The sequence below is a fragment of the Peromyscus maniculatus genome, chromosome 1 (genome assembly GCF_049852395.1).
Source record: "Peromyscus maniculatus bairdii isolate BWxNUB_F1_BW_parent chromosome 1, HU_Pman_BW_mat_3.1, whole genome shotgun sequence".
Taxonomy (NCBI): Eukaryota; Metazoa; Chordata; class Mammalia; order Rodentia; family Cricetidae; genus Peromyscus; species Peromyscus maniculatus.
The window spans coordinates 120,851,099-120,863,821 of record NC_134852.1 but is presented as its reverse complement, the minus strand read 5'-3'; the positions used below and the strand labels follow the sequence as shown (position 1 = coordinate 120,863,821).

The window sequence follows — 12,723 nt, the reverse complement described above, 5'->3', positions numbered from 1 at the left end:
GTTCATCATATAGTTGTGTATAGTGGAGTGTTGTCTGAAACTAATATTTTTCCAGTTTTGATATCCCTAGCTTATCTACTTCTAAACTAATATTTTGTTGCTGAGACTAATCCATTCATTTTCTCTAATACAGCAACTACTACAACCTTAATTTATTATTAACATATTTGAAAGTATATTCTTACCACTACATAACAACACATATCTTTGTGTGCCTTTAACAAATGTATTACCAGCTCTCATTTTCTCAGGAAGAAGAACCTGAGAGGTGAAGAAATAAATAAAGCATTTAGAAAATCCTCTGCTCCTTCATTTCCATAGGAATACTGCTTTGCTGTGGGATGTCTTTCTGTACGCTGTGAATATGTGTTACTCTGGTTGGTTGGTAAATAAAGCTGCCTTGGCCTATGGCAGGGCAGGATGGAGCCAAGCAGGAAAATGCAAGAGAGATAGTGAGAGGAGAAAAAAGGGAGGGATGAAGCACCAAACTGCCGTTCAAGGAGCAACATGTAATGGGACCCAGGTAAAGCCATAGAACATGTGGCGATACATAGATTAATAGAAACGGTTTAATTTAAGATGAAAGAGCTAGCTAGCAAGAAGCCTGCCATAGGCCATACAGTTGATAGTTAATATAAGCCTCTGAGTGATTATTTTGTAAATGGCTATGGGACCTCAGGGCCAGGCAGGACACGGGAAAACTTCCAGCTACACTGCTTGTGCAAAAGGACTACATCATAATCCATACTTAACAAAAGTAAAACAGATGCAGAAGTATTATATACATCACCCTCAGGGCTGTCTCTACTGCAAGTGGTCTCACTGAAGTTGGTCAGTGTCATGATTTTAACATGAAACACCTCTCGTGGGCTTGTGTGGTTGAACATTTGGTCCCCCCCCCACACACACACTTCTGCCCTTCTGGGAGGTTGTGGAGCTTTGGGAACTAGGCTTTACCTAGAGGAAATGGGTTTAGGGTGGGCTTTAAGGCTTATAGCCCAGCTGTACTTCCTGCCCTTTCTTTGCTTCCGGGTCCATAGTGACATGAGCCAGAAGCCTGATGCTGCTGCAGTCACGGATTCTGGTTGCTCCCAGCACCAAGCCTGCTTGCTGTGATGAGCTTATTCCTTCAGACTGAACTAGGACAAATCTTCTCTCTCTCTTCTCAGGCATTTAGTCACAACTGTGAGAAAAGGATTACACAGACAAGTTCATACATGGTAGTTCTTTACTTGGGACTCAGGTCCTACATCCCAGTCTGTTTCAGAGTTCCCATGAGAGGCAGTGAGGGAAGAGCCAGAGAACAAGAGCCAGAGAGAAAGCAGTCATAATCTTTTAGACTTGATCTTGGAAGTGGCAACCCCTTACTCAGAAATAAGTCTCTATGTCCAGTTCATGCTTAGAAAGAGAGGCTTGTACAAGTGCGTTCACGCCAGGAAGCAGAGAGCTTGGGGAGCCATTTAGAAGACTGTCTCCTTTCACAGTAATGAATCCTTCTTGCTCCTTGTGCAGCTTGCTCCCGCTGCCATGTGAGCACATGCCACCTTGCATTATTGTAATCACACACATTATCTCTCCTTTCATTCTTAATGTTTGTGCAGATACATAGAGGTACCACACACAACAAAGGCCTTCACAGGGCTGGAGAGATGGCTCAGTGTTAAGAGCATTGGCTGCTCTTGAAGAAGACCTAAGTTCTGTTACCAGAACCAATGCAGCAGTTCACAATCATCGGTATTCCAGTTCCAGGGGATCCAATGCTGTCTTTTGATCTGTGAGCACCAGGCATGAATGTGGTGGTGTATAGACATACATGCAGACAGAACATTCATACCCATTAATAAAAATAAGTAAATTGTTTTTAAAAAGCAAAGTAGCTCTCAGTACATGTGGAATGAGTGAATGCACATAAGCTTTGAAGCTAGTTATCTGTATTAAGTGCTAAGACTATTTTCTATACAGCCAACTGTTCCTTCCCACCTAAGTTTTATCTTGATGGCTTTTTCTTGATGCATAATGCAGCTATGAGCTAACCAAAGGATAAATGAAACATGACCTTTTCTCTCTGGGTTGAAATTGACTCATCTCTGCCATCAAGAACATAATAAATATGGGGAAATTTTTTCAGGTTTGTTGTTATTGTTTTTATTTGTTTGTTTGTATTTAGATGTATGTGCTGTGGGATGTTCTGTATGTCCTGTGGGAGCCCTTCTTGGGTTCTTTGTGGCGTTACCCAGCAGGTCCGCATAGAGGATGATTAGGACCATGGGCCTGAGTGCAGGTGTCTGAGATGGTCTGCACTTGGCTGTGCTGGGGGATGGTCTGTATGTCAAGTTGTTCTGATTGATCAATAAATAAAACCTGATCGGCTGTGGCTAGGCAGGAAGGATAGGCGGGACTAACAGAGAGGAGAAATAAAAGGACAGGAAGGCAGAAGGACTGACTGCAGCCGCCGCCGCCATGACCAGCAGCATGTGAAGATGCCGGTAAGCCACCAGCCACATGGCAAGGTATAGATTTATGGAAATGGACTAATTTAAGCTATAAGCACAGTTAGCAAGAAGCCTGCCACGGCCATACAGTTTGTAAGCAATATAAGTCTCTGTGTTTACTTGGTTGGGTCTGAGCGGCTGTGGGACTGGCGGGTGACAAAGATTGAGGCAGAAAAACTCTAGCTACATGTATGGAACTGGTAAGCATTAGAAACAAAGTCAGAGACAAGAGACAAACTTGATCCTAACTTGAATGCCAAGAATCTTGCACTGTGTTGTTAGGGTTTTTTTTTTTTTGTTTTTTGTTTTTTGTTTTTTTGTTTTTGTTTTTGTTTTTGTTTTTGTTTTTGGCTCTTTTTGGGGGCCTGCCACTCAGCTCCCAAATAAATCACACATGGAGACTTATTCTTAATTATGAATGCCTGGCCTTAACTTGGCTTGTTTCTTGACAGTTTTTCTTATCTTAAATTATCCCATCTACCTTTTGCCTCTGGGCTTTTCCCATTCTCTTACTTCTATAAATCTTACTCTTACTCTGTGGCTTTTTGTGTAGATGGGTGGCTGGCCCCTGGAGTCCTCTTCCTTCTCTTGTTCCTTCTTCTCCTTTGCTTCTGATTTCTCCTTCTATTTATCCTCTCTGCCTGCCAGTCCCACCTGGTTCTCTCTCCTGTCTCATTATTGGTTGTTCAGCTCTTTATTAGACCATCACACATTTTAGACAGGCACAGTAACACAGCTTCATAGAGTTAAACAAAGGCAACATAAACAAAAGTAACACACCTTAAAATAATATTCCCCAACAGCCCTGCATGGGAAACCCCAATGCAGGGATACTCAAACACAAAGATGCTCACTCAGAATGACAAGAATTCAGTGGTTAAGCTGAGGTTTGCATCTGTGTGGAGAAAGAGTCTTGTAGGGTCAATCAGAACTGAGAAATGAGGTCTGTCTTAGTTAGGATTTCTATTGCTGTGAAGAGACACCATGACCATAGCAACTCTTATAAAGGAAACATTTAATTGGGGTGACTTGCTTACAGTTTCATTATCATCATGATGGGGAGCATGGCAGTATGCAGGCAGACTTGGAACTGCAGGAGTAGCTGAGAGTCCTACATCTTGCAGGCAACAGGAAATCAACTGAGACACTGGGTGGTATCCTGAGCATAGGAAACCTCAAAGTCCACCCCCACAGTGACACACTTCCTACAACAAAGCCACTCCCACTCCAACAAGGCCACACCTCCTAATAGTGCCACTTTCTATGAGCTTATGGGGACCCAATTACATTCAAACTACCACAAGGTCTGGTAAATGGGTCTGTAGCTCCAATTATATATTTCTCATTATGAATCCTACTTAAGTCCCCAGCTGTGTGCACAAAATAGCTTCTACAGAGACCCCTGCACTGGGGGTAACTGGCTGATTTAACACAGCATGGCAGGGGAAAGAGGTAATTATTCATGTTGTGATGGATAGACTTCTTTTGTTCTCCTCTCCCAAAACTATGGTTTGAGAGGCACTGCTGTGACCTTCATTCCCTGGATCTGTTAAAGCAGAAGCATAACCCTTCTGATTTACCTAAGATCAGAAAGGCATTCCTAGGGCAATGTGACAACCCTCCAGGTTTATCTACAAGCATATTACTCAATGTGCTCACAAGCCAGTGTGGTTACCACCCACACGGTACCAAGTTTTCCGCATTGCCCTTGGCCTAATTCTACTCTGCTCACAGCTACTGTACCTTCCGTAGAGCACACCAACCACCTCTGCTGGTTTTTCCCCTTCCCAACAAGCACTGCGACCATTTCCTCTAGGTGCCACCCCAGGTCCACTGTCTGCCCTAAGCAGAGCTTCTCTATCTTCCTGTCACTGCCACACCCACGCGGCCCACGGACCTTGCCGGCCTCCATGCTGCTTCCCTGGCACTATCTTAGACAGCACAGTGCTCCCTCTCAGGTGACACCTTTCTCCTAGAGATTGATGTCTACTTCTCCAACCACCACAGAGTCCTCCGGGCACTGCCATCTCTTCAGCTGTTACCGCTGACCTCAGCACTGATACTTGGATCCTGAAGCCACCTTGATGTGAAAATTGCTGACATCTGGTACCATTGCTACAGTTCGTTCACGCCTACAGAAGGTCTTCTCTGTAAATGTGGATGTAGTGACGCTACATGGAAAGAGTGTAGATGATGGGATTGCCAAAGAAATACAAGAATTAGCAACACATAAAATTAGAGCTGAGGATGTATGAGCTCCCAAAGTGTCTAAAAATAAAATCAGAGGGCTAAGGGCAGAGCGTGTGCAGAAACAGCAAAAGAAAGGATGGAGCGAGATGAAGAAGTCCCAGAGTGTAGCATCTTGGGAGATAAAAAGATTTGATTTTCTTTCTTTCTTTTCTTCTTCTTCTTCTTCTTTTTTTTTTTTGAAACAGGGTTTTTCTGTGTAGCTCTGGGCCCTGTAACTTGCTCTGTAGATCAGGTTGGCTTTGGACTTGGGGATCCTCCTGCCTCTGCCTCCCAAGTGCTAGGATTAAAGGCATGTGCCACCACTGCCCAGCCAGAGATTTGATCCTAACTGTGACTAACTAGTTCCTCTCTAGTCTACACCGAGAACTGAAGGCAGTACCATGCTGTGAGGGAGAGCACTAGAGTGGCAGCCTGAGAACTCTGGAGTCTAACCCCATTTCCATCTACTTGCTCTGTAGTTCTTGGGTGAATCACTTCCTACCTCTGGATCTCCGTTTCCTCATCTGTAAAGAATGTTCTCAGCCCTGTCAACCTTGTAATTTCATCAACTCCATTCAGGAAGTTGGTAATGTTTACCATCCACGGCCACTCGCAGTCTTCCTTCAGTATTCCCACAGTCCTGCCACAGATGTTTAATGACCTTACAGACTGGGAGGAGGCCTCGGACATACCTTCCTAGAACAAAAATATACATTTCAAAAGGCAAATGCTTCTGAGCGTCACCACAGGACTGTATTTACTGAGACTGTGTTCAGGCCTCACGTTGTCACTGACTGGAAAATTCCTAAACTGTGGAGTTCTGAATACTCATGACAAATTACAGAAAAGAGAGAGAAAGAAAGAAAGAAAGAAAGAAAGGAAGGAAGGAAGGAAGGAAGGAAGGAAGGAAGGAAGGAAGGAAGGAAGGAAAGGAAGGAAGGAAAGGAAGGAAGGAAGGAAGGAAGGAAGGAAGGAAGGAAGGAAGGAAGGAAGGAAGGAAGGAAGAAAGAAAGGAAGAAAGTCCTTTTTCTTATAAGAAGATGAACTTGGAGACATCTTCTTCTGTAACTTACTATCTATATGTATGATTTCCTATAAACATTTTGACACTTTTGTTATACATTTAAGGAAAAGGTTCCCTTGTCCTGCTATAGAATAACTTTATGACAGATGGTGGTTAATGCCTTATACTTTGTCGTGATTTGGATAAGAATGGCCCCCCCATAGGCTCCTATATTTGAATGCTTAGTCATCAGGGAATGGCACTATTTGAAAGGATTAGAAGGATTAGAAGGTGTGGTTTTGTTAGAGAAAGTGTGTCACTGGGGGTGAGCTTTGAGGTGAGCTTCAAAAGCCCATGCCAACCCAGTGTCTCTCTCTCTCTCTCTCTCTCTCTCTCTCAGACTACAGGTCAGGATGTAACTATCAGCTATTTCTCTGGCGTCATGTATGCCTGTTGTGGGAATTCGATCTGTTTAGCAAATGGTACTGAGGTGACTAGCGTTATGGGGCGTGATCTTCTCTGAGTACATGACCAGATAAGAACTGAGGAGGAGGGTCACACACTGTCTCTGGGATGTGGAGGTTTTCCTAGTGCCACATTTCGGTGAGCTGGACAGAACTTTCCCCATCCTTCCCTGGTGGAAAAGGAGGCAGCAGGGCCGCTTCATTCTGTATTTGTGTGTTATTCCCATTGCATCCCTTAATAAATAATTGACCAGACTTCTTTGGGTTCTCACCATGCTCCCTGCCATGATGGAAATGGACCAAGCCTCTGCAATGATAAGCAAGTTCCCAGTTAAACACTTTTTTCATAAGAGTTGTACAAGGTCATGGTGTCTCTTCACAGTAATAGAACAGTGACTAAGATATGTTTAGGGTAACACTTATTAATAAGATAGTGATCTTATTTTGTTTTATATTCTAGTTAATTCATCATACATTTGCAAAGTTAAGAAAGTTGTTATGCTATGCAGCAACTGTCTAGACTTGTCATTAATGATATTAATTTAATTATCACCTTATATTATCTTGGTCCTGTAATCTCTCTTTTATTCCAATCTTTGTTGTGCTCACTATAAAGGGAGTACTGGCCCTACTTTCTAAAATTGTAGACAATTTATATAGAGTGATTTTTCTGACTTCCAAGCTCAGATTAAGCAGAACTATAGGACATTTAAAATAAACTAGCTACATCTTTTCCCGTAACTTCACTGAAGTGTAGCTGGCTGACCATAAACTACCTATGAGTATGGTGTACAATTTGAGAAGTTTTCATATTACATTTATGTCTGTGAAATCATCAGCTAAGACAATGAACACAGCCAGCACTCTAAAATGTTTCTTCCTACCCTCCTGAAGGTTTTAGGGGGCCGTGCTTGAGTATGAGCCAAGACTCCATGTGTGGCAGGCAAGTGTCCTTCTGTCGAATTAGCCATCTCTAGCTCCCACTCTGTCACTGTAGAGTTTCCCACCTGACACCATTCTCTAAGCAACCACTGACCTGATTTTTGTCACTAAAGATTCCTTGGAGAGGAGGGAGCCTTTTCCGGATTTTTTGAAAGGCCTATCTTCTTTCAGCCTGAGTATTTCAGGTTCAACCACATTGTTGAGTGTGTCAATGTACTCTTTATTATTGCTGAGTAGTATTCCATTGTGGGGCTTTATGAATTTATGAAAAAAAACTGTTTTCCATTTACCCGTTGACAGGTGTCTTAGCCAGTGTCCTATTGCTGTGAAGAGACACCATGACCCCGCGGCAACTCTTATAAAGGAAAACACTTAATTGGGGCTGGCTTACAAGTCAGAGGTTTAGTCCATTCTTGTTATGGCAGGAAGAAGCAAGGTGTCATGTAGGCAGGCCTGGTGCTGCAAAGTAGCTGAGAGTTCTGCATCTGGATTGGCAGGCAGCGGCATGAGAGAGAGACACTGGGAGAACATCTGGAACCTCAAAGCCCACCCCCAGTGACACACTTCCTCCACCAAGTCCACATCTACTCCGACAAGGCCACACCTCCTTACAGTGCCAATCCCGGTGGGCCAAAGGGAGTCATTTTCATTTACCACAACAGGCATCTGGTTGTTTCCAATTTGGGTCTATCACAAATAACTACAATTTTTGTGTACCAGTCTTTGTGTGGATATATACTAAAAGTGGGACGGTGGGGCTGTGTGATTGGAGTGTGTGTGTGCTTAGCTTTTAAAGAAATGGCCACAATCTCTTTCCACAATCATCTTACATACACACAACAGGCAATCTAGAATAATTCCAGTTGTTTGGCCTTCTTACCAACATTTAATACAGTCCTTTCAATTTTAGCTACTCTTGTGGCATTGCATTGATACATCATTTATTTACCGTCCATAATCTAGAAGGTTCGTCCAGTCTTTGACCATTTGAGAAAACAGGGGTGTTTCTTTTTTGAGGTGTAAGAATTGTGATTCTCATTAGAAGTCCTTTGTTAAATATATTTTGCTTTTTCCAAGTCTACAGCTTGCCTCTTCATTTTTTTTTTTTTGGTCTTTTTTTAAAAATTATTTTATTTTATTGATTTTTATGTATGTATTTTGACTGCCAAGTATGTGTCAGCAGCCTTGGGCCAATATAGGCCTCCCAAGCCAGCAGGTGGGGTGGAGCTCCGTCTCCAGGCAACGCGCAAGGGCGTGGCCTTGCGTCACTGAGGTGCGACTGGGACGGCCGCCGCGCCGCTGCCGCCTAGCGGGTTTAGCTGAGCAGCGGCCGCGGCGGCGTCGCTGGCTCGGGGAGAGCATGCCTTGAACAGGGTGAGCCTTGCAGCGCCGCCCCCTCGCCGTGTCCTTTCCCAGCCGCTCCACGGGCCTGGAGCAGGGAGTGGAGGCCCCGGCAGCAGCCGGGCTTCGGGGCGTGCGGGAGCCGGGGGAGCTAGGCCGCCCAGATCAGGGCCTCGGCTGCGGGCTTGGGGCACCGGCTTCCAGCGGCGGGTGGATGCGCTGTTTCCGCCTTCGCGGTGGTGGTGCTGAGGAGAGGTTTCCGACCAGCTCTGACTGTTTTGAATCTTGGCGCTGGCGCCATAAGCAGTTTAGCTGTTGGTTAGCGGAGCAGGTGCGCCGAGGAGGGGCCGAGGGGCGGGGGCCGGGGTGGGAGGGTGGCCCCAGGGCAAGGCTCCTGAGCGGGGAAGCCTGGGCCCGTAGCGTCGGCCAACCTTCCTAAGCCCGCCCTGGCTGTCCACCTGGGCCTTTGCTTGTCAAACTGATTGCTACCTTGAGAACTGACATTTAAAAAAAAAAGTTTCCTTGCTAATCATAATTGTAGGGTAAGTCGCCTTGTGTGTGCGGTTTCGTTACAAATGTGGGTTTACTGTTGTGGAACTGGCTCCCGCCTACCTATGAAATCAATGGCAGTGTGCCTTTATATTCTGACCCAGCCCCATTTCATGCCCAGCATTTCATGGCCTTCTACTGGCTCATGTGTAGCTGCAGTAACAGCCCCTTGCTTTTAGTCCTTATGTCTCAAACTAAGTTGATCGTCTCCACTCCCCCCTGCCTGTTCTTGCTATAGAAGGAAGTTCACCCTTCAGAATTTTGTCCTGGGTGTGAGCTGCCTACCAACCAGTGGTCCTGATAGTTGTCTTTGAGAAGATATGCCTTCTGAACCTTCAGAAGTAGCATGGATCCCACCCCACCCCCTTTCATGCTATCTGGTTTCAGTTTCTATATATTTTCTTCCTTAATATGATTTTCAAAAATGTCTTTGTCATTTGACATAAGGGAACAGTGTATATAAGGGAAATCTATATATAGTATTTAGTCTCTTTTGGTTCTCTGAATACATCTAAATTCTCTAACTAGAGGAAGTTGATTTCTCTTCTTATACAGGCAGAGAAGGTGCAAAGATAATTCATACAAATCTATGTATTTTTTTTTTAAAAAAATAAGTGTACTTACTAAACACACTGGTACTATTAGGATTTTAGCAATGACCTAGTACTCTATTTGTTTGTAGGTTTTCAGTCTTTTTTTTTTTTAATTTTTAGTTTCATTTTCTCCTCCTTAAGACCTTTGACCCCAGAACATGCATTTTAGACTCTATAGTGACTAAGCAGTTTAATCTTTGGACTATTGTATCTGTGTTAATTTCAACAGCTGATACTTCTTGTAAATTTAGAGTTTGTGTAAACAGTGAATAATAAGGTAAATAGTGTCCTTCAAGACCCAGTTGTAGAACTTAGTATTTATTACTAAGATTGAAGATGTTACAAAATTTAACAGCTTTCAAAGATGCCTTTATTACCACAGTCCTTGTCGACTAGTCATCGTGTGTGTGTGTGTGTGTGTGTGTGTGTGTGTGTGTGTGTGTGTGTAGGGGGGAGTGCAAGTACACACCGGAAGTCAACCTTAGGTCTGGTTAGACTACACCTGCTGGCTAGCAAGTCCCAGGGGTCCTCCTGTCTCAGCCTTTCGAACACTAAGACCCCAAGTGTGCCAACGCCCTGTCTTTTCACATGGGCTCACAGGTAGAACTCAGGCGCTGGTGCCTCCTGTAGGTACTTCCCCGCTGAGCTCTCCAGCCTCCACCTAGTTATCTTGCCCTTTGCCTCAGTTTCCCTCTAATCCATTTCTGAATGGCTTATGGTTTAAATGTTTAGAGTTCTGTGTGTGAGACTTATTAGTGATGCAGTTGTTATATTCTGATAAGGAATACTTGAACTACAACAACTCATTTGTTAGAAGAAGAAGTGATCAGCTGTATGTGCCACCCACTGAAGAATGTGGCATTTTTGGAATCCTTGATGTTCCTGTGCGTTTCAGAATAACAGCTCTTATTTACAAAAACTTCCAGTTGCTTTCAGGAAGTACATCTCCTCCTTGCTAGAAGGGGCCATGCTAGAGGTGGCTCAGTGGTTTGAGAGCCACTCAGCTCTTTGAGGAGTCTTGACCACAGACTTGTCTTTTACCAAATTTTATTGCCAATAGTTTGCCAGCAAATTATGTCTGCAAGCAGTACTACTGTTCTGTGATTTCAAGGGAGATATTTTATTGTGACAGTTTCCCAATATATATAAATATCAGGGACAAATTTTTACAATTTTACGTTTTCCATAAATATATTTTTAGCTTCTACTCCATGTTAGTACAGATGCATGACTGAGCTAATAAAAGACTATTAGATGAATGATAAAACACGCACTATATTGACTAGGGAAATACTATACACTTATCTTTGGTCCAGGAGCAAGAACACAGGTAGGTATCCTGAAGAACTCAGGGGAGAGGTGTGTAAGTGATTCAATTGAATGATACATGCTGTGATAGCAATATTAGTTCATCAGAGAGGGATACTGAAAAAGCTATGGCCGGTGACTGAAGTGTGACCTCAGCAGATTGCCTTGTGGGTACTCATATCGTTCATCATATTTTTTTTTTTTTTTTTTTTTTGGTTTTTCGAGACAGGGTTTCTCTGTGCAGTTTTGCGCCTTTCCTGGAACTCACTTGGTAGACCAGGCTAGCCTCGAACTCACAGAGATCCGCCTGCCTCTGCCTCCCGAGTGCTGGGATTAAAGGCGTGCGCCACCACCGCCCGGCTCGTTCATCATATTTTTACACTAGTGATGAAATTGGTTAAATGCAACACCTTCCCTTCCAACCAGTGTGAATGAACACCCTGGTTCCCAGCCCTCAGGTAGGTGTGGGGTTTCACTGATTCAGTTTCCTGGATACTAAGTACAATTACAGGAAAACAATATCCTGCCTCACACTATGAATCTTGCCACTCAGAGTTAGGGTACCAGTGAGACAGTGGGTATTTGCTGTTCAGAGTTAGGGTACCAGTGAGACAATGCAATATTTTCTAATTCAAGAAACAGTAAAGGTTTCTTTTCAGATGGGGTTTTGATGAGCAGTGTAGGGTATCAAAATATGACACTTTGGCATGAGAATTCTTTTCAGTTACAAATACTTTCTAAAGTAGCAGCTAAAAGAAGTGTCCTCGAACCTATCTTTTTCTTTCTTAAAGAGGGGGCTGAAGCAATGATTTACAAATACCTGCCTTTTACTGGGGGAAAGTGCCCCAGCCCCCAACTCCTTTGTCTTGTCAGCTTTTCACAATTTACTTCTCTTTGTCTAGGGAGTTTCTATGCTTTGGATCCTATCTAGGGTCTTAGTTTTCTTGAGAGGAGTTCCCTATACATGTAAAAAGCAACCAAAGTGTGTAGTTTTCTCCTGTTGGTTTTAGTTGACCTTGGGGCAGTTGGAGACCCTGAGAAGGGTAGAGGGAGGACTGTGGCCTTCCCTACAAATAAATGTTGATTAAGTTGTCATGCATTCCATTAAGTCTTGATTAGACCATTTCAGAAGTTTGTTTCTCTCTGTTAGGTAGTGTAAACGGAATCGGAAGTATCAGGCTGGCTGGTTAGAATCACTGTTTACTAAGCTGGTACAGGAAAGCATGAGGAAAGTTACGCTTCATTTTGAGAGCAAAGTATTAGGTTAGAGCAGTGGTTCTCAACCTTCCTAACGCTGCCACCCTTTAATACAGTTCCTCCTGTTGTGCTGACCCCCAACCACAGAATTATTTTCATTGCTACTTCATAACTGTAATTTTACTTCTTTTATGAATTATAATGTAAATATCTGTGTTTACCAGTGGTCTTTGGGGTCACACCCCACAGATTGACAACTACTGGGTCATAGGTTAGCACCTCCATTTTGCACCTGGAAATTTCTCTGCGTCACTCATTAGATGAACTTGCAATCTTTAAACATTTTCATATTATGTCATTGAACAGTTCACGTATGTTACAACAGGCCTTTCCATTGCTGTGTTGGTAGGGCACTCTTACATAAGTCTGGCCCTTCCCTCTGTACTTAGTGGCCATTCTGTTTCTGGTAAGCATGTAAAAAACCTCACTTCCTCTTCCATGTAAAGAGGAAGCTCCTCAGATATTTGAACAGGCTTTTGCCTGTTCATTGCCTGCACCGGGCATTACATAGCTGTACCCAAGCACAGCCAGTCACGTTGTTCTGT

The 12,723-nt window shown here is 43.6% G+C and overlaps 1 protein-coding gene across 3 annotated transcripts in view; it reads left to right on the top strand.

The window, feature by feature from the left end:
• The first annotated feature begins 8,384 nt into the window (after positions 1–8,384).
• Rnf141 (ring finger protein 141) overlaps positions 8,385–12,723 on the top strand; it is a 31,426-nt gene continuing 27,087 nt past the window's right edge. The window contains exon 1 of one of the 3 annotated variants that reach the window (XM_006978590.4): positions 8,385–8,504. Coding sequence is in view for 1 of the 3 variants with exons in the window: in XM_042281963.2 (XP_042137897.1) it covers positions 8,686–8,802 (117 nt within the window). In the remaining 2 variants the exon portion in view is untranslated. Of the gene's footprint in view, positions 8,803–12,723 lie in introns of all 3 variants that reach the window. The other 2 variants (XM_076550234.1, XM_042281963.2) reach the window with 2 other exon arrangements.